Raw genomic sequence first — 22,048 nt, forward strand, 5'->3', positions numbered from 1 at the left:
AACAAAAAAGCCTAGTGCTGAGCAGAATAGGGAGTTAAATTACATACTCCTATGCAATGAAGTCAAGAGGAAATCCTCTTACAAAATGAGCTAGGTAGACCATGACTACAGTGACTAGCTCATTTTTATCTAAAGGATCAAAATATGACCTTACAAATGTCCACTTCTACATAGCAAAGAAAATGGCTTTGAATCACAAATACCAATGTGTACAAATTGACTAAATGTTTTTGCCCTGAAACAAATTCTGACACTGAAATTCTTGGATATGCTACAGGTAAATTTAAAATCATATTAATAACTTCATAAGAGTGGGCAGAAAGATTAAATTTCAATGAAATATTTGCTTTTGTCCCAACAACTAAAAGGTAATGAGGGAGAATAGATCATATTACTGATGATTAATAAACACAAACTCACTCAGCTTCACAAAGGAGAGCTAGATAAAATGTGATGGCTGAGAAAAAAGATCAGAACACTTGTTCAGGTTCACTTTCCGGGGAATATTTGTTTATTTTGAATTTTCTCTCAACTAAAAATTGGAAGGAAATGTTAAAATACCAGGAAAAATCTCCTGTTTTGTGAAACCTGATAAATTACCGCATTTTGCAAATGCTTTTTTGTTTAACTTCTTTTTAATAATACCTACATATTTTATTTTTTGCATTCTGCCTTTACTGAACCAGAATCACATTTATTATTATGGACTTATTTGACGTGTGATTATATATTTAATGGCACATACGAGTGAAAATTATACACTAGTTTAAAAAAACCCTTTAACAATATAGCCCCTCCTCCCTCGATACATTCATGCTTTGAGAGTAGCAAACATAAGCCAAAGTCTTATAAGCTCCTGCTATCTATTCACATCTTCCAAAACTGTAGTAATGTAATCACTTGTGTCAAGTATGATGTTGTCTATTGGTGAATCTTCAGATGGCTGGAGAGGCTGATCCAGGATCCACAAATCCTGGAGCCAAGTGGGCAAGAGTAAATGGTAGATCTTCCAATATATCTTAGTATGGAAGCATAGCAAAGTTTGTTGCTCGATAGGAATTTCCACTTTCGTCTCTAGCTTAAATTTCTGTCTCTTCAATGGTCTTGCTCTATCAGTATGCTAAAGGTTAAAGCTATATACAATTAATTGTGTGGCACCAACAAACAGCTGCTTTGACAGAGATGCCAACATTTTTATGGTTAAGGCATCTGCAGGCTTAAAACAGATGACATGGCAGGACACAGCTAACTTAAAATTCTCCTTTGTGGATGCTGAGGGAAGACTGTGGAGATTTGTCACCCTTATAACACTTTCTTGGCATGCTTCCAATAGCTTACAAATTGCTAACTTAACTAATGTAAGCATAATCTTATCAAGTGGATTTGGATAGAAGTATTTGCATAATTTAACTGGAAGGAATTACTGATGAATCATATTGCCTTAAAAAGAGCATTATTTTGATAAACTTTCAACATCTTTATCTTAGATGCAGCTTTATTTTTATTGTATGAGTTCCCTGGAATGCAGCAGAAATGTTTTGTACTTAATATGATTGCTTATTGAAACCTTTTCCTAAATGTATTGTGCATTTATTAACACTCAATAATAGAATGCGATCAAATACACTGAAAAGTAGTGCTAATGTTTTATAAATTACCCAGTGCAATCTAACAATTAACACATTACTGTTGCCATACACACTCAATTTTTTTGCTAATTTCATCCACATTTCAATACAGGTTGAGTATCCCTTATCTGAAATGCTGGGGGTCAAAAGTACTAGATTTTTAAAAAAAATACTTGTATCTATATAATGAGATAGATTGGGGATGGGACCCAAGTCTAAACACGAAGTCCAACTACATTACACATACTGCTTATGTACAGCTGGTGAGAAGTTCTAAGAGTGAAGAGTCCACATTCAGAGCCCAGTCTGATGTAATAGTGTTTGATCCACCACAGATCGTCAGTTAAATGACTGCCCTGACAGCGTCAGACATCAGGTTCCAGGGCTGCAATTGGCTTCATATCTGCCATCGATTTCAAGTAGCCACAACAACTACAATGTGAGGGGAGGTACTTGTATATATTTTTTAATAATTTTGTGCATGAAACAATAACCTTCAATTTTCAGTTCATTGTGATAGATCTTTGCTTGCTTCATGATCAGCCTACCTATAAGCAGCATAATTCACTCCGGCACTGATGAATCCACTTAACACACGATTAAGATCTTAATTTTTCACTTTATGCAGTGCTTTCCTATTTTTCATTAACAACTGTTCATTACATACAGTATGCGTTCACTTTTCAGAATTGTCTGTGATGCAAATTTACCATGTCAGCATTCAAAAACAAAAATGGATTTTGAATGTTTTTAGATTTTGGAATTTCGGTAAGGGTACTCAATCTTTATTGCTAAACAGTAACTATGTATGGAACACTTCGGAATGTCATATGCCCATGTTAGAACTTTACAAATAAATCAAAAATTATTTTGCCTGTTAAAACAAAGCATGATGTTATCAACACCAGAGCTATACATTTTTAAATTTACAATTGCTACATGTTACTTTATTAAACAGAGATAATTAATGCCTCTCTGAACTGAGATATGGCACCCTCAAACATTTAGTATTGGATCTGCAGCTGTAGTTGAATTTGTTATTGGTATAGTTGCCCATGGAATGGTTTGCTTATTACTGGTTTCTCCAGCATTTTGTACACTGTTTATTTAGAGGACTGAGTGTTCTCATAATCTAATCTAATCTAAATTTAGTTACTGATTGATTGACGTACATCATGGAGTAGGCCCTTCTGGCCCTTCATGCTGTGCTAGCCAGCAATCTCCCAATTTACTCATAGCCTAATGACAGGACAATTTATAATGACCAATTAACCTACCAACTTGTACATCTTTGGAAGTAAGGAGGAAATCCACGCGGTTATAAAATTAGGATCTCTGTTGGACAGAAACAACTTCTCCAGTGCAAACATTTAAGATATTGGCAGTTTTATCCACATCTTAGGGGAAAAAATTGAAACTTTATTTTACTTCAACTGCATATTTACCTCATGAACTGCACTTCCATTCTATACACTGATGTTAATCTCATTGCTGGCATTAGAATGCAGTACACGAGTTTGTCAAAGGTATATTCTTTAAGGCCAAAATGTTCCAACTAGAGAAGTACAATTTAAAACAGGTTCTCCATGAGATTTATAGAATAGGTATACTTGCTCAAGCCAAAATAAATAATGCAACTATACTTAATTGCATTTTTAGTCTAGTCACAATATCAGTTAAATAAATTTCAAGAACAGTGCTTTACAACAGAAAAATACAAATTTCACACTTTATTAGAAAAAGATGTAATGCTCAATTAGAAAAAGTTTAAGATCACTGTACAAAATGTATTAGCAGATATATAACAATACCATTTCCAATACAATCAATTCAACAGAAACAATGAGTCTAGGATTTTGTTTAAAAATACAATTTATGAATGGTCTCAAACATACAGTGGCCACTTCAATAGAAACAACAAGCTCAGTGTTTCTCCATGCCGATCAAAACAGATGAGTAGCTTAACCGAATCTCAGTAACTTCAATTAGTGAATGTCTTGTGGACTGATGATCTTGAACTGAGTCCTAAAAGATGAGGAAAGATGTGAAGATAATTTAAAATTATTACTAAAATATAATGCAAATTGTATTACTTTCTAGTCATTAGAAAATAGGGTGCTCAAGCACAAGGTTTTCTCAAAACATTGATGACATTATAATTAATATAATGGATGTGTGTATTTGTATACATATGGAATGGTGTAAATATACTAACTTGAGATGCTCCCTCTTGTTGATGGCCTGCTTTGTTGAGAACAGGACTCCATGAATGACATCTGCCGCTGGTAGTCATACAGCTGAGTAGAGCGTTTTAGTCCAACAGTTGGTTTCACTGCCTCCAGTCTCTTCAGAAAGGCCTGAAACATTCGGAAAGGAAACTAACATTAATTAAAATATTTTCAATTCACAGACCAGGGAACAGTTGCAATAACTAATAAGGCACAAAAGTATAGAAAAATATTCATAACAAAGGTCAAGTTTTTACACTTCACTTGTGTTAGATTAGGGGTCTCCAACCTTTTTTGCACCGCGGACCGGTTTAATATTGACAATATTCTTGCCGACTGGGGGGGCGGGGGGGGGGGGGGGTGTTAATCACGCCCGGAATATAGGTGCTGAGTCAACTATAAGTCACTTACCAGTGGCTAATACACTCAATTTTGTTTCTAAATGGGTTAATCTAACGAATTTAATATTAAACACGCAGCCCATATTTTCCTCACATGAATATAGTGATAAATCAATTATACACGCAGCCCATATTTTCCTCACATGAATATAGTGATAAATCAATTATAAGTGATAAGGGGTTCCTTATGTCCAGTCTATTCCGCAATTTAGTTTTTGTTACATTCATTACAGAAAACTCCGCTTCTCAGAGATATGACATTGGAAATGGAAGCAAAGTTTTCAGTGCTTTCGTGGCTATCTCAGGATATTCAGCCCTGACTTTGATCTAGAATGCGGTCAAACATACTTTTCAGCCTACCGTCATTTGCAAGTTCGAGGAGTTGATCTTCCCGCATTGACATGCATGATTCATCGGGGACATTCACAAATGGGTCACGGACCCGTTCCTTTGCACGTCTTGGGTCATTCGCAGTTGGGAAGTAACGCTCGAATTCTGTCGATGGCGAAGTTAGGTGATCGCGCACCAGCTGTGAGAAGGTCGGTGCAGCCTCAGTTGCTCCCAAATTCCCAGCTAATGTTGGGAACATGTCAAATGTGCCCCTGTCCACTCGCCGTCCCCACAGTTCCAGCTTGGCTGTGAAAGCAGACATTTATCTGCCAACTTGAAGACAGTTGTCATTCTCCCCCGAAGTGACAAATTAAGTTCATTGAGCAGGTAGATGTCACACAGATAAGCAAGTTTTGCTATCCACTCCTCGTCACTGAAGTGTGCTGCCAATGAAAGAAATCTCTGTAGCTGCTCTCTTAACTCAAAAACCCTAGCCAGGGCTCTCCCCCTTGATAGCCACCTGACTTCAGTGTGTAAGAGAAGGCTTTTGTGCTCTGCATCCATTTCCTCACAAAGCTGCTCAAACAGACGTGAGTTCAGGGCTTTTGCTTTGATGTGATTGATAACTTCAACAACATCACTCAATACGCTGTTAAGATCAGGTGACATTTTTCAGCTAGCCAGCATTTCCCTGTGGTGACACAGTGTGTAGACTGGCATTCAGGAGCAACCTCTTTGACTCAGGTAGTGAAACCAGACTCGTTAAGCCGTTCCAAAAGCTGTGCTTCGATGTCCTCCGCTATGTCATCGATTCTCCTTGAAACTGTGGTAGTTGAAAGAGAAACCTGTGCCATCTTGTTAGCTGTAGCTTCTCTCAACAGTTCACGGCACATGTTCTTGGCAGGAGGCAGAATCAATTCTTCACCGACAGTGAAAGGCTTCTTAGCCTTAGTAATACGGCTAGCCACTAAGTACAACGCTCTCAGAGCAGCAGCATTTGTGGAGGTGGCGGCTCTCAGCACTTGCTTCTGTCCCGCTTGCTCACCTTTTTTTCCGCGCAAAGAACTCAACGAGTTTGTCTTTAAGTGCAGGGTGCTTGGACTCAGGGTTCCAAAGCAGTTTTGAGGGCTTCATTGCCTCATTAGACAGCTTGTCTCCACATATCACATACAGAGGGCTTGGAGCGTGCGAGTCACCAGTTGCAATAAAGCCATATTTTATGTACGACTCGTATTTTCTGTTGAAGGAAGCTTTCTTTTTTTTTGCAGTCTCGGCCTCAGCTGTCTCTGCGTTATCATCATCGTTAGGCCTTTTATGTCCCCTACCATCTCTTCCAAAGAAACTCTGAAGCAACGTTTGTTTTTCACTCATCAAGTAGTTGTAGGTTAATGACCGACTGATGTCCTCGGGTGGGTAATGACCTCGTGTGTGTTTAAGTTCAACAGTGGGCGTGACAGGGAGTGAGGAAAGGTGCAGTTGACTCATATCGCTTCCTCACGGCCCGGTAGCACATGCTTTGCGGCCTAGTACCGGTTCGCGGCCCAGTGGTTAGGGACCACTGGGTTAGATCACACCAGGAAATGGAAAGTAACTTTTTTGCTAGAAATGGCATTCCTATACCTTAATTGTAATGATGACAAGGATGCCCAAAAGTTGAAATAAAGAAAGAAGAACTTGCAAGCAGTATTGTGTTCTTTACAACCAATTATGATTGAGCATAAAGTAAACAAATGAGCCCATTCTGGAAATACTCAGTCAGCTTGGTAGCATCTATGCAGGCAGAAACAAAGTCGATGAAAGGTCACTGTCCTGAAACAGCTGCTCTTCTTGGCCTGATCTGTTAAGTATTTACAGCATTTTCTGCTTTTCTTTCAAAAAAGATTTATACGGATGTTGCCAGGACTTGATGGACTGAGTTACAGTGACAGGTTGAACAGGATGGGACTCTTTTCCGTGGAGTGTAGTAGAGTGGCAGGTGCCCTTACAGAAATGTTCTCCTGTCATCTTAATCATGAGGGGCATACTGTAGATAGTGTGAACATCAGTCTTTTTTCCGGAGCTGGAGAATTAAGAACTAGGGGGCATAGGTTTAAGATGGCAGGAGAACATTTAGTTGGAACCTGAGGGACAACTTCTTTCTAAAACAGTGTGATATGTTATGTAGCAGAAGTTGTCAGAGGAAGTAGTTGAGCCATGCACAATTACAACTTTTACCTTTTTAAACTTCTGGGAAGGCACACGGATAGGACAGGTTTTGATGGTTATGGGCCAAATGCTGGTGAATGGGACTAGCTTGGATGGGCATCATGGTTGGCATGGACTCGCTGGGCCAAGGGACCTATTTCCATGCTCTATGACTCTTTTCACATTTCAGCACCGGCAATATTTCCCTGTAAGGCCATAGGCCCAATATTATTCATAGACTATTAATTACCAAGGGCATGAGTTTCAAACTGGGGCACAACCATACAAAAAAGATATGGGAATTGGAGGAGGCAGCTTGCAGAAGTAATCGTAACAGTATGTATTATAGCATGAGTGGAGCTCCAAAACAACAAATCTTTGCAAAAAGGGGATTAGAAAAAAAGAAATTTAGGAACAACTGATTTGGAAAAGCAGTGAAGTAAGCAGTAAGTATGAAAGACTTTAAATCATATTGATGTGGTAGGCATTGCTCTACACAAAACCAAACATCCTTTAGAAAAAATAGGATCAGAGTAATAGAACACAGAGAAAGGCTCTTTGGTCAAACTCATCCAGGCTGACCAAGATGGCTATCTAAGCTAGCCCCATCTGCCTGCATTTGAGCCATATCTCTCTAAACCTTTCCTATCTACGTAACCATCTAGAACAACAAGCACAAAATGCTGGAGGAACTCAGCAAGTCAGGCAGCATCTATCGAACTAAATAACATTAATATGTAACCATAAAGTGTCCTTTAAATGTTTCTATTACACCCACCTTAATAACTTCCTTTGGCAGCTTGTTCCATATATCACCATCCTTATATGAAGAAGTTGCCTCTCAGGGCTTTTTTATATTTTCCTCTCTCACTATAAACCTATCTCCTCTTGCTTTTAATGACCTTTCCTTTGTGAAAGACGGTATACATTCACCCTATCTATGCCCGTCAATGATTTTATACACCTCTACAGTCATCCTATGGTCTCCTATGCTTCAATACATGAAGTCCTTATAACTGAGCACATGGGTCCTGGCAGCAACCTTGTAAATATTCTTTGCACTCTTTCCAACAATACTATTACCTTTCCTCTAGCAGGATAACCAAAACTGTACACAATACTCCAAATGTTGCAAGTTGTCTGACCTGCTGGGCACTTCCAGCATTTACTTTTCATTCATTGATTAGAGCAGCCTTTCTCAACCTTTTCCTGGAGGAACCCTTGAAATAATTTTCAGGTCTCAAGGAACCCCTGCGAAAACATAATGATATCTACAGCTCACAGTACGTTAATGTGATCAGTAGGTAGTAGCTACAATAATCTAAAAATAATTGTCAATGCTCCTTTGAGTAGATAACTAATTAATTTTTAACTTTTCTTAGGGAAAAAAAAACAGGTAGTTAAGCTTAGCATACCCTTTTTGAAATTAATTTCCTTTTTTCCCTTTCATACATTTTAAAAACTCATAAGGAAAACATAAATTTCTGTTAAATAACTGGTTTAAGCCAAAGTGGGACTTTATTTAAGCCTACCTTTAGAAAAATAAAGGTTGTAAGTTGATTTTAATTATAAGCTTTACTGTTCCTTTTGAAATTCCAATAGCTGTTTAAAATAATCAGCACTTTTACATGTCATATGGTCGTGTTTTGTTGTTAAGTGTCTTCAGTTTTGCTGCAGTCATTGCTGCATTTGTAAGTTGTTTTGTCACAAACTAAGCACAATGGAATAGGGTTAATAAAATATAAAAAAGAACGGCATAATAAATAACTAAACAAGAAAACACACAAAAAAATGAGAACTTCACATACAATTCACTTCTAACCTACACAATCCACCTTTGGCAATGTTTGCAACATCAGCAAAGCAGCAAGCCAGCAGCTGAGTCGTAGTGCATAAAAATTCCTCCTTTGGAATGAAAATTTCCCCCCAATTTTCTACTGCATCAGTAGAATTTGTTTGCTCCCATAAGTCAGTCGGTGGCGTGTTGGGGGAGGTAATTCGGAAGGGAGAAGCTGACAGTTCGGTGAGTGTGTTCAATGCTCCGAAAACACACTTCATGCTCCTCACCAGACTACCATCCTCACCTCCATGCAATACAGCACTCATCAATTATCAACGGCCTCCCCCATCTTGAGTTGAAAACTGAGAATAAACACTGTCCTGCTGTGCACTGCCTTACTAGGCTGAGAGACCTCTAATGAGATGGTGAATGGGGCTGCTCAGTCACTGTCCACCACATGAACGCTAACATTACGCTTTGCACAAAATTCAAAGAACAGTATTTTTAAAAAAATCATCATCTCTCACAGAACGCCAGTTGGGAAACCATGCATTACAGTATCCAGCTACAGACAATCTCACTAATGCGTCTAGCATCACTTAAGTACATTATGTAGGGCAATAATCTTCTTGACCAAGAATGGATTAGCCATGACCTAATTGAAAGGTAAAGTAAGCCTGAGTGGTCAGTTGGCTTACTCATACCTATTTCCTTAACTTTTTACAGGCCAGACCATTTACTTTCACCCCCGAATAGTTGAACCAGCTGGTTTTTAATGATGATGTTACACACATTTTGAATTCCCAAGCTCCGAGTCTAGCGCTGAAATGGAAACTTGTGTCTCCATTTCAGCGCTAGACTCCTGACACGGTGTCAATAACTTAACTGCTATGCTACAACATCTGCCAATGTTGAATAAGGAACTTGATAAAACGGAGACACTGGAGTCGAAAGATAATATTCAGGTACAGCTGCATGATGCCACAAATGTAAAAACCTACACTCTTCTTTAATGTTTGGCCTGTTCACCTCAGTCTCCAAAGACAGTAGCATTGGAGAGGTGACCCCATTGCAGATAATTCTATCTTTATAGCTAAGTGTATAAGAAATAAGCCTAGCAAAATGTATTATTAGCTTTGAAAACAATTCTACATGGTGTCTGTAATGAAACCTGGAAACCAAAAATAACACATTTTGTAAGTGTCCTGCAAATTTGAACTGCAATAACCTTTTAAGCAGGGTTTCCTTCCTCAACAATTTATGCGATTTACTAGAATTCTTTTGTTCAGAAACTTGCATCACAAGTCCAAAACTTATGACTGCAGGAGTGGATGTCATTGAGAGTCCAGATCACAGCCGCAGACCATTCACAGCATACAGGTCAATATTTACATTGTGGTTTGCTGGGCCTGGAGTAAAAGAGACTCCAGGCCCAAATGTAGTGCTTTAATGCACTTTATTATAATATTTAAATAAACAATCTACCATGTGTGAGAACATTGCTGCACATCCTTTAACTGATTCCCACAACACCACCTCTTTAGTTGAGAAAACACAGCAGTATCTTCATTTCCTGAAGAGACTGAGGTAAGCAAAGCTCCCCTCCTCTCCCCCCGCCCCTGCAATTCCAGGGCAATTTTTACAGAAGCACCATTGCGAGCTGCATTCCCTGTATCTAGTATGAGAATTGGTAAGGGACTATCTGGTATGCTATGAGACCACAAAACCCTACAAAGGATTGCAAGGAATGCTGAAAGAATCTCTTCTATCCATTCATCTAAGGTATTTAATAATTATAAATCAGGTTTAATATCACTTGCACGTCATGATATTTATTGTTCTGCAGCAGTAGTATATAGCATTACATGGTAACATCTGTAATTTACAGTACAAAATATATAGCAAAATAATTAAGTAGTGCAATAAGAAAGCAAAACAAAAGGTAGTGTACCAGTGTACAGCGGTTCATTATCCATTAAGAAATCTGTGGCAGAGAGGAAGAAGTTGTTCCTAAAACACTGAGTGTGGGTTCTCAGATCCCTGTACCACCTACTTGATGGTAGCATTTAGAAGAGTGCATGCCCTGGGTGATGGAGTCCTTAATGTTGAATGCCACCTTTTTGAGGAATCACCTTTCGAAGATTTTCTTTATCCTGGGGAGGCTAGTTCCATGATGGAGGTGACTGAGTTTTTTCCGACGGTAATGCAACCAGTTGGAATGCTCTCCACAGTACATCTGTAGAATTTTTGAAATCTTTGGTGACTTACCAAGTCTCCTTAAACTCCTAACGAAATATAGTTGCTGTCATGCTTTCTTTGACGGACCCAGGATAGATCTTTGAGATGTTGACACCCGGGAACTTGAAACTCTCACCCTTTCTGCTGCTGATCCCTCGATGAGGGCTGAAGATGTGCTCCCTCAACTTCCAATTCCTGGTCCACAATCAATTATTTGGTCTTACTGACATTGAGTGCAATGTTGTTTTTGCGACACTACTCAACCAACTGATCTATTTCACTCCTGTATGTCTCCTTGTCACCAACTGAAATTGTGCCAACAATAATTGTGTCATCTGCTACTTTACAGATGGTGCTTGAGCCATGCTCAGCCACACAGACATGAATGTAGAGAAGCGGGCTAAGCACGCATCCTTGAGGTGCGCCAGTGTAGTCAGTGAGGAGGAGATGTTATTTCCGATCCGCACTGACTACTATGGTTGTCCGATGAGGGCCTATAGCATTGTTAATGATCCTTCCCATCCATCCAAGAACCTCCTTAACACCCTTCCATCAGCCAGGAGGTACCGTTGCTTTAGGACAAGGACCAGCTTTTTTGCCAGGCAATGAGATTACTGAACTCTCTGGGTGGGTGGGTGTGTGTGTATATATACACACATAAATACATATATGTATACATACATATTTATAAACGCATATATATATTTATAAATACATATATTCAGCTCAAATCAACACAAGCAACTGCTACTGCATGATTAGCCCACATGTAGTAAATCACACAACACTATTAAACGTCCCTAGTGCAAGCCATGACCCAGGGGCAAGGAGGCAGCAGTACAGCTTTAATAGTTTTTGAGAGTGGCTGATTAAACTATATTTAAATTACAGATTATCATTTAGATGTCTGTTTTTCTGTTCTTGAGTTAGTTTGATTAAAACTTTTACTACTCCGTCCATTAAAAAAAATTGTATTGCTAAAATTGTTTATGAATCACTCGTTAATTATATTAATATTTCTCATAAAAGAATTTCCTAACATTAATTTTAAATTGGCTACATTAAGTATGATTGTTACCACCTGAAAATAAACCCTATGTACTGCACGACGTTTTGACACGATCAATCAATAGAATACAGTCAATAAATATACAAAGGCATGTTACTTCCCAAATAGATCACTGGAAGTGCAATGAAGTTGATTTTTATTTTAAAAACAAAATATCAGTCATCCCACAGCAATGTTTATGTAGAAACTATTTTGTAACTGAGTTCAGTTACAAGCCCAAGTCCAGGCCAAGAGAACTACTTTTGTTTAAAAGTTGGTTTGGAATATAACTTGGTTCAGAGTTGGCAGTAACAAATGCTCACAACCTCATAAATGGAGCCTTACATTTATCTGCATATTGTTTCTGGTTGGAATGTAGATAGCTCTCACAAATACTTAAAATTAACACCTCGGTCATAATAGCTCATGGTCATACAATTTTGATGTATTTGTCTTTACTCAGTGAACCATATCATTATAAAAATAAACCATAAACACTGTTTCCACAAGAACTGCATGTGTTTCATCCGGCTTCCAATAACAATTCGTTGACACTGAGTGGCCACTTTATGAGGTGCCTCCTGTACCTAATAAAGTGGCCACTGCATTTATGTTAGTGACCTTCTGTTGTTGTAGTCTATCCACCTCAAAGTTTGATATGTTGTGTGTTTAGAGATGCTCTTCTGAATATTACTGCTGTAACGTTTGGTTATTTGAGTTACCGTCACCTTCTTGTCAGTTTGAACCAATCCGGCCATTCTCTTTTTACCTCTCTCATTACAAAGCACTTTTGCCCTCAGAATAGCCACTCACTGGATGTTTAGCTTTCTCTCTGCACCATTCTCTATAAACTCTAGAGACTGTTGTGTGTGAAAATCCAAAGAGATCAGCAGTTTGTGAGATACTCATACCATCCTTCTGGCACCGACAATCATTCCACGGTCAATGGTCAATGTCACCTAGATCACAATTTTCCCCATTCTGATATTTGTTCTGAACAATAACTGAACCCCTTGACTATGCCTGCATGTTTTTATGCATTGAGGGGCTGTCACATGATTGGTTGGTTAGATATTTGCATTAAGGAGCAGGTGAGCAGGAGTAATCAATAAAACACATGTTAAATATACATGTAGGAGCCATGCACCCATTTTCTGTCTGCATTGTACTTTTTTTATATGGTAACCTGTCACATGGGTTGGGACTTGGTATAAGCAAATGAATATAGCTACGTATTCACACTTTAGGTTAGTTAGTTATTAGCCAAAGGAAGTGAGTCACAGGGAATGATATTTTTTGGTGACTGCTTAAATACGCTAATTTTGCTAACTGGAACATTAATTTAGTCAACACACATCAAATTTGCTGGTGAACGCAGCAGGCCAGGCAGCATCTGTAGGAAGAGGTACAGTCGACGTTTCAGGCTGAGACCCTTCGTCAGGACTAACTGAAGGAAGAGTGAGTAAGGGATTTGAAAGTTGGAGGGGGAGGGGGAGATCCAAAATGATAGGAGAAGACAGGAGGGGGAGGGATAGAGCCAAGAGCTGGACAGGTGATAGGCAAAAGGGGATACGAGAGGATCATGGGACAGGAGGTCTGGGAAGAAAGACAGGGGGGGGTGGACCCAGAGGATGGGCAAGAGGTATATTCAGAGGGACAGAGGGAGAAAAAGGAGAGTGAGAGAAAGAATGTGTGCATAAAAATAAGTAACAGATGGGGTACGAGGGGGAGGTGAGGCCTTAGCAGAAGTTAGAGAAGTCGATGTTCATGCCATCAAGTTGGAGGCTACCCAGACGGAATATAAGGTGTTGTTCCTCCAACCTGAGTGTGGCTTCATCTTTACAGTAGAGAAGGCCGTGGATAGACATGTCAGAATGGGAATGGGATGTGGAATTAAAATGTGTGGCCACTGGGAGATCCTGCTTTCTCTGGCGGACAGAGCGTAGATGTTCAGCAAAGCGGTCTCCCAGTCTGCGTTGGGTCTCGCCAATATATAAAAGGCCACATCGGGAGCACCAGACGCAGTATATCACCGCAGTATATAATGTTGTTTACATTAATTTAGTTTTGTTTTTTGTAATAATAGAAATAAGAAAATCGAACGTACCTTTATCAATTTGGAAATTTGTTATTCGGGAGTGCATCATACAGTGTCAAGTGCCCTGGCTTCGTGAGCCAGACTTGTCAGTGGTTTTGGTTTGTTTTCAAGTAACTACTACAATATATTAACATGATTACATACTTGCAGCAGTTTTCCGATTTGCATGTAGATGCAACTTAGACACAAACTGCATCTGCAATATTTGTTTAAAGTAACATTATGGATCATGTTTCCATCCAATTATACATTATAGAACATAGTTGCTTATTATCTTTCTTTGCATTTAAATATTCATGCGGTACTGTATTTAATATAGTTGAAAAAGGGCTTATTAACAAAAATATTGCACTGGTGGCCAATCTGATATAAAAGTTCGCTAAACTAAATTATTAATTTTACTTGGGTGTACCATTGTTCTTAGTCCAAAAATTATTTAATCTGAAGGCTGATCTGCTCACAATATTGTCCACATCTTTCCAAAAGAGATGTCTTTTTAGATTTAGGCACATTTTATTCAATTCAACATAAAAATTACAGAAATTATTTTGGCATGTAGTGACATCTTTCTAAAATTGTTCAATTATATGCAGCAGGATGATCAATTTCATTTGCATTGTGTTGATGAGCACAATTTCTATGTCTTTATATTCTCAAATCTTTTTTATCTATAATTTAAAACAATGAACATGCAAGAAATGAGTTCTAAAGCAACAAATTGTATGATGTATTTTTAATTCTAAAGTACATATGTTAAAAATCACAGGACCTGAAAGGTATTTCTCAAAAGCATTCATGCCTGCTGCCAGATTTTTTGGCGTCATATGGAAATAACTAGCTAAGCACAGGCAAAAGGAAGAGCGGCTGCCCAAAATAGCTTCTGCAGGGAGCTATTACATTCCAGAATATGAAACCCTAGGACACTAAAAGTGTGGCTTGCACTTCCCTAGCAAACTTCAAAGACAATTCCATAGAACATAACATTAATTAACTTTGAATGAATGACAAACTGAGTGATTGTAGTATGGTGAACATTGCTACTAGTCAGAAATACTTCATGATTGAAAACTTGAGATTTTACTTGCACAGAAGATTTGCAGCACAATCTGTAAATCATTCCTAATTGACAAGAGAGTATTTTAAATATGCCCCCTAAGCTCAACATCTGTTGTCAATAAGCTACTGAAGGACAGAATGAACCAGCCACAGAAAAGTGGAATAAAATAAACATCATTTTACCAAACCACTGTTACAATAGACAAAGTGAATATACTCCTAATAAATAACTAAACAGGGATTGTAGTAAAGCAACTGATGCAGTGGCACTCAGGAAATCATTTGGTAGACTGGAAATCACAAATCAGTTATCAAGGTGGATCAGAAGCAACATGAACTACTGGAGAAAATAAGCAGTTCATGATTTAAGATTGTTTAATGTCATATCCAGTACACAAGTGGACAGGAGAAGGAAATAACTGTTATTCAGGATCAGATGCAGCACAGAAAAAAAACACAATAAGATAAAGAACATAATAATAAAAACACAATAAATATAAATGCATAAGACAGCTTATGTACACAAGTTGATTGTATGCCCATCGGCAGAGGAGTGCCTGCACATAAAATGACTCTGATAGGAAATGATGCAATATTAGTGGTTGGGGCTGTGGGGGAGTGGATTAGTGGGTGCTCATGTCAATCAGTCTTACTGCTTAGAGAAAGTAACTGTTTTTAAGCCTAAGGGTCCAGGTGTGGATGCTACATATCCTCCTCCCTCATAGGAGTGGGGCAAACAGTCCATGAGCAGGGTGGGTGGGATTCTCTACGATGTTACTGGCACTTTTCCGGCACATGTCCTTGATGGTAGGTAGGCTGGTGCTGGTGACGCATTGGGCAGTTTCAACTACCCGTTGTAGCCTTCCTATCCACCTCAGTATAGTCGTGCATTAGGTTAAGAATAGGTAACCAGCAGGGGCTTGCCTCATGTTGATGCTGCCATTATTTACAATATGGTAAAATCTTTTGCAGGTTAGTTTGATACCTAAAGAAAAGTTAGTCTGAAAGGAGAGGAAAAGGAACCCGTTTCAAACAGAATCAACAGATAATATAAAGCAGCATTGGAAATGAGATTGTGCATGGTAAGCAATGCTTAATGTGAACATAAACAGGTTAAGCAATGGAAATAAGATGTCAGTAATACGCAATATATAACACAATCCTTGAAACCAGTAAGAAAGCAGTATACCCCCAGAAAATTAGACTATATGCTTTCTAAAACAAATGTAAAAACAACTAAATTATTATGGAAACTTACCTTAAACCTCTTGAGACTAGCAAACAGAAGCGCTTACAAGAGATGCGGGTTAATTGTTGGCCAGTTGTAACAATCTGTCCATGGATTCCCAACTTGAAAACTCATCCCTGCTACTTCTAATGCTCTCGTGGTAAACCACCTTCAGTTAATCTAAAATTCTGTTGCTTCCACTCTGCTTAATTCCTATCCTCTGATAAGTGCTACTTATTCATCCTGCTTTGCATACTTCCCCTCTACTTCTTTAGCAGGGAATGTCTTTCAGTTGTCTTCCAGTGGTGGAAAAAATAAACATTCCCAATTTGAGTGGAAACTAATGCCTCCATTCCCATCAGATGTTCTCTGATTGAACATCATATTCAGTTTATTTTAAGCAACAGCCTGGATTACATTATCATGACATTATCCATTTCACGTGGTTCGGCAAGGAATGGCCAACTTGTATTCTGTTTCACTAATCTTAGAACAGTGTCATAAGCAGCAACACTATGAAAACTTCTGTGCACTTAAGAGTGGATGAAAATGATGAAAGTTCAAATGAAAACATGATTATGAATTGTATACAAACTTTCTGCAGTGTTGCTAACCTAAGGTCTTTTCTATCTTTGGTTCACTGCATTCTCGAAATTATACTGTCAACAAGTCCAGATTTTAATTATTTTTCTACGCTATTATTTTTCTACATAATACATAACCTCACTGCTACAATCATAGGTGGAATCATCACCTGATAAGAAAACTCATGCTTCAGTTTTTAAACCTGACTCTGAAAACCGCCTTTTACTTCAGAAATTCCAGTTGCAGAACCAAGTAAACTCATATTTCAGATAAATGGAAAGAAGCATGGCTTAGGTAGGTATCTGAAATACAACATGCATGCAGGTTATATAAAATCATCTTTAGAAAAGATGCAAAGAAAAATCAAGGATCCAAAATTCTACAGAATTTTAAGCTTTCTATATAAAAAATTGTCTTCAATGACCTTTCATGTTAAATTACTCACGATTCAGTATTTTAATTTAGAAACCATAGAAAAACTACAGCACAGAAACAGGCCTTTTGGCCCTTCTTGGCTGTGCCAAACCATTTTCTGCCTAGTCCCACTGACCTGCACACGGACCATATCCTTCCATACACCTCCCATCCATGTATCTGTCCAATTTATTCTTAAATGTTAAAAAAGAACCCGCATTTACCACCTCGTCTGGCAGCTCATTCCATACTCCCACCACTCTCTTGTGTGAAGAAGCCCCCCCTAATGTTCCCTTTAAACTTTTCCCCCCTCACCCTTAACCCAAGTCCTCTGTTTTTTTTCTCCCCTTGCCTCAGTGGAAAAAGCCTGCTTGCATTCACTCTATCTATACCCATCATAATTTTATATACCTCTATCAAATCTCCCCTCATTCTTCTACGCTCCGGGGAATAAAGTCCTAACCTATTCAACCTTTCTCTGTAACTGAGTTTCTCAAGTCCCGGCAACATCCTTGTAAACCTTCCCTGCACTCTTTCAACCTTATTTATATCCTTCCTGTAATTTGGTGACCAAAACTAAACACAATACTCCAGATTCGCCCTCACCAATGCCTTATACAACCTCATCATAACATTCCAGCTCTTATACTCAATACTTTGATTAATAAAGGCCAATGTACCAAAAGCTCTCTTTACCATCTACCTGTGATGCCATCTACCTGTGATGCCACTTTTAGGGAATTTTGTATCTGTATTCCCAGATCCCTCTGTTCTACTGCACTCCTCAGTGCCTTACCATTAACCCTGTATTTACATTGTCGCAGCCAGGAAACTTTTAGTTTTTAATGTTTATGTGTCAGTCTGAATACCTTAACTATGATACCACATTTTAAAATTTATAAAACATAATTCATAAAAAAGTGTAATACCCACTTCAAACCTCCACATTTCTCAAGCTATGTCCACACTAGACCGGATAAAGGCTGATTTATACTTCTGCGTCAACTCGATGTCATAAGTACGGCGTCGCCGCGAACCCTACACAGAGCCTAGGCAGATCCCTACGCTATAGCCTGATTCGCACCTCTCCCAAAATGTAGCTACGCGTCGCGGCAACGCAGACCGAACAACTGTGATTGGCCCGCTTGGTAGCATCGCATTTCCTCCTATGCTGCAATAGTTTCCCACCGGCTGACTGAAGGGAAAGGAAGGAACTCTGGCTGCAATGCTTTACATAAAGCTTTACAGACCTCCGAAATTATGGAGCACACATTTCACTTTTACCAAAAAGACGCTTGTTTACCCCGTGAAAAACTACAATGACCATGATGCCCTGCGTGGGCAGGTATGTGCACATGCACGATGTGCCCAAATTGCAGAGCGACGCAGACACACCAACGCACTAGTATAAATGCTCACAACACGCGTAGGCCACTTGCGTAGGTTACGGCATCTATTTGACGCACAAGTATAAATCAGCCTTAAATCCGTAACCTAAGCTTCTTCTCTTCGTTTTGACCCTCTGTCCACACTGAAACAGCGTTTTCCTCCCCAAAAAATGGAGCTTTTCTAAAACACTCTCTAGAGTGTTTAAATCTGAAAACGCTGGTTGGGCATTGTAGTGTGTACGGGGTAAATGGTTATTTTTAAAAGCGCTGTCATTACATGCCAGAACAGATGGTGGCGGCAGAGTGGCATTTCATTGCTTTCTTGAACGCAACCTCCAAGAAGTTTGGCCTGTTTTCTTTGTATCCCTCACAGACATTGTTTAAAACTTTCTTTCGCTGTTGTTGTAGATACTCTAGTTTTTGACCAACCGAAATAGCACAAGGCCGCAGTGGAAACGGAAATAGAATACCGCCTCCTCTTCGGTTGTTTTCTCTAGATGTGTCCTGCGCATGCCCAGTAGGAGGAGATACGCCCAAATACTCGTTTTATGTGGATGGAGGTATTTTCAAAAATCCCTGGTGTGGACGCCTATCATTTTTACGTGAAACTGGTGTTTTCAAAATTATCCAGTCTAGTGTGGACGTAGCCTTATTCACACATTTAACATTCTTTCGTAATCAACATGGCAATGTAACAGTGGTGGAAAAGCTCCAAAAATCCACTTCCATTATTTGATCGCAAATCCAATGGTTTGTATCTGGTTCACAACATACCAGAGCCCACTCTCCTATTAAACACAATGGGAGCTTATTTCTGTGCTTCTTTTACTTAAATCACAGCTCTCCTTTTAAACTCACATGGTCCAATGGAAAATTTATTATACTACTGTGCAACATCTAAATAAAACTGAATTAAAAGTGTGTTGGAGTAACATTCATAGAATTTGCTAGTTCAACAACAAGCTGTTTCACAAACATGAGAAAATCTGCAGATGCTGGAAATCCAAGGCAAAATACAAAATACTGGAGGAACTCAGCAGGTCAGGCAGCATCTAAAGGAAATGAATGAACAGTTTATATTTTGGGCCGAAACCCTTCATCAATACTGGAAAAAAAAAGATGAAGAGTCAGAGCAAGGTGGTGGGGGAGGGGGAGGGGAGGAAGAAGCACAAGGTGGCGGGTGATAGATGAACCAGGAGAGAGGGAGGGGTTAAAGTAAAGAGCTGGGAAATTGATCGGTGAAAGAGATAAAGGGCTGGAAGAGGGGAAATCTGACAGCTGTTTATCAGTTTTACTTTACATTACAAATTTACTTTACCTTCTCTGACAGTTTTATACTGTTCCGTACTTGTATTTGCCAGGAATAACAAAATAGGTGAATGGTGGTTGTGGGCAATTTAGGAAGAGGCACCTACAGCAAGAGGAGGTTCCTGTAGATTATTACATGAACACAGAATTATCAAATTGCGCGCCTCTGCATTGATAATTCTTTGTAATTCCATGATTGTTGGAAGATGAGAAGACACACTGAGACTGAAAAATTAATAAAATTGAATAAGAAAATGGCAAAAATATTATTTTGTACGCCTTTAGAGAATACCATAAATACCATGAAATAAAAGGCCAAAAGACAGTGAATAACTTAAAATAATATTGCTAGAGAAAAGAATAAGGCAAACAGACTGGTTAAGGGATGACAAGTTCCCTGCCATGATGACCAACATTCTAGGATTCCTGAAGTGGATATAAAAATACTGGCTGGATTGACTGTCAACGTTTCGGGCCTCTAATGTCACGATGAGGCCACACTCAGGTTGAAGCAGTGACACCTTATATTCCTCCTGGTTAGCCTACAACCTGATGGCATGAACACTGATTTCTTGAACTTCCACTAATGCCCCCCCCCACACTTTATCATTCCCCGTTTCCATTTCCTCCCTCCCCTCATCTCCTTACCTGCCATCACTTCCCCCAGTACTCCTCCCCCTTTCCTTTCTTCCATGGCCTTCTGTCCTCTCCTGTCAGATTCCCCCTTCTCCAGCCCTTCACCTCTTTCACCAATCAACTCCCCAGCTCTTTATTTCACCCCTCTCCCTGTCCTGGTTTAATCTATCACCTACCATCTTGTACTTCTTCCTCCCCTCTCCCTACCTTCTTACTCTGACTTCTCATCTCTTTTTTCCAGTCCTGATGAAGGGTCTCAGCCCAAAACATTGACTGTTTATTCCTTTCCATATATGCTGCCTCGCCTGTTGAGTTCCTCCAGCATTTTGTGCATGTTGCTTGGATTTCCAGCATCTTCAAATGATCTTGTTTGTGGCTGCATTGATTATTTTCCCAAAATTGCTACATTCTGTAAACATTCCAGTAAATTTACAAATAACATGTAACATTGCAATTCAAGAAACAGAAGAAAGAGTAACAGAAAATTTGGAACTATAGGCTGGTTAGCCTGTAGTTGATTTTGAAGGATGCAAATGGTAGTGAAGTTATCCAATTGTCAAATTACTGGCATACTGCTAAGTGCAAGATCCCTCTAGGTAATGGATCTAGGTAATTCTACCTGATATGGAGGCTGCAAAGTACAGGATTGAAATAAGCTGCAAAGGGCACTAGCCTACCCACCATCAAGGACATCTTGAAAAGGTGGTGCTCCAAAAAGGCGGCATCCATCTTTGTAGATCACCTTCATCCAGGACATGCCCTTTTCTCATTATTGCCATCAAAGAGGAAGTACAGGGGTGTGAAGATGCACACTCAATATTTTAGGAACAGCTTCATCCCCTCTGGCATCAGATTTCTGAATGAACCATGCCCATGAACATGATCTCACTAGTGTGTGTGTGTGTGTGTGTGTGTGTGTGTGTGTGTGTGTGTGTGTGTGTATGTCTATATATATATATTTAAGCTATATCACTGAAGATTTAATTCTGAACTCAGTTCCAGGCATAATATCTATCTCATTTAGCTTTGTTAGAAGAAACAGATTTCAGAATTTATTGCAGTATTTGTTGTGATAAATTTCTCATATTTTGTGTTTAGTTGTTCCTGTACCATTGCACTATAATGATCTCAGAGACATTTATCAAGAAGAAGCTGAAATACAGCTCATACAACACACACCAAATGCTGGAGGAAGTCAGTAGGCCAGGCACCACCTATGGAAATGAACAGAAACTCGTTTCGGGCTGAGATCCTTCTTCAAGATTGAGAAGGAAGGGGGATGATGCCAGAATAAAGTGGGGGAGTGGAAAGAGACTAGCTGGCAAGTGATAGGTGAAGTTAGGTGGATGGGAAAGATCAAGGGCTGGAGAAGAAGGAATCTGATAGGAGAGGAGAGTGGACCATAGGAGAAAGGGAAGGGGGTGCCCAGGGGAAATAATAGGCAGGTGAAAAGGTGGTCAGATTTGTGGGGGGGGGGGGGGGGAGACATAAATTAGCT

The 22,048-nt window shown here is 39.2% G+C and overlaps 1 protein-coding gene across 1 annotated transcript in view; it reads right to left on the minus strand.

Moving 5' to 3' along the window:
• Nucleotides 1-1,634: 1,634 nt before the first annotated feature.
• The window catches only part of cfap97 (cilia and flagella associated protein 97), a 41,166-nt gene continuing 20,752 nt past the window's right edge, over nucleotides 1,635-22,048 (minus strand). The window contains exons 3-4 of the mRNA XM_072257749.1: nucleotides 3,844-3,985; nucleotides 1,635-3,653 (exon numbers count right to left, since the gene is read on the minus strand). Of these exons, the coding sequence (XP_072113850.1) occupies nucleotides 3,610-3,653; nucleotides 3,844-3,985 (186 nt within the window). The 3' untranslated portion in view covers nucleotides 1,635-3,609. The remainder of the gene's footprint in view (nucleotides 3,654-3,843; nucleotides 3,986-22,048) is intronic.

Source organism: Mobula birostris, chromosome 5 (genome assembly GCF_030028105.1).
Source record: "Mobula birostris isolate sMobBir1 chromosome 5, sMobBir1.hap1, whole genome shotgun sequence".
NCBI lineage: Eukaryota > Metazoa > Chordata > Chondrichthyes > Myliobatiformes > Myliobatidae > Mobula > Mobula birostris.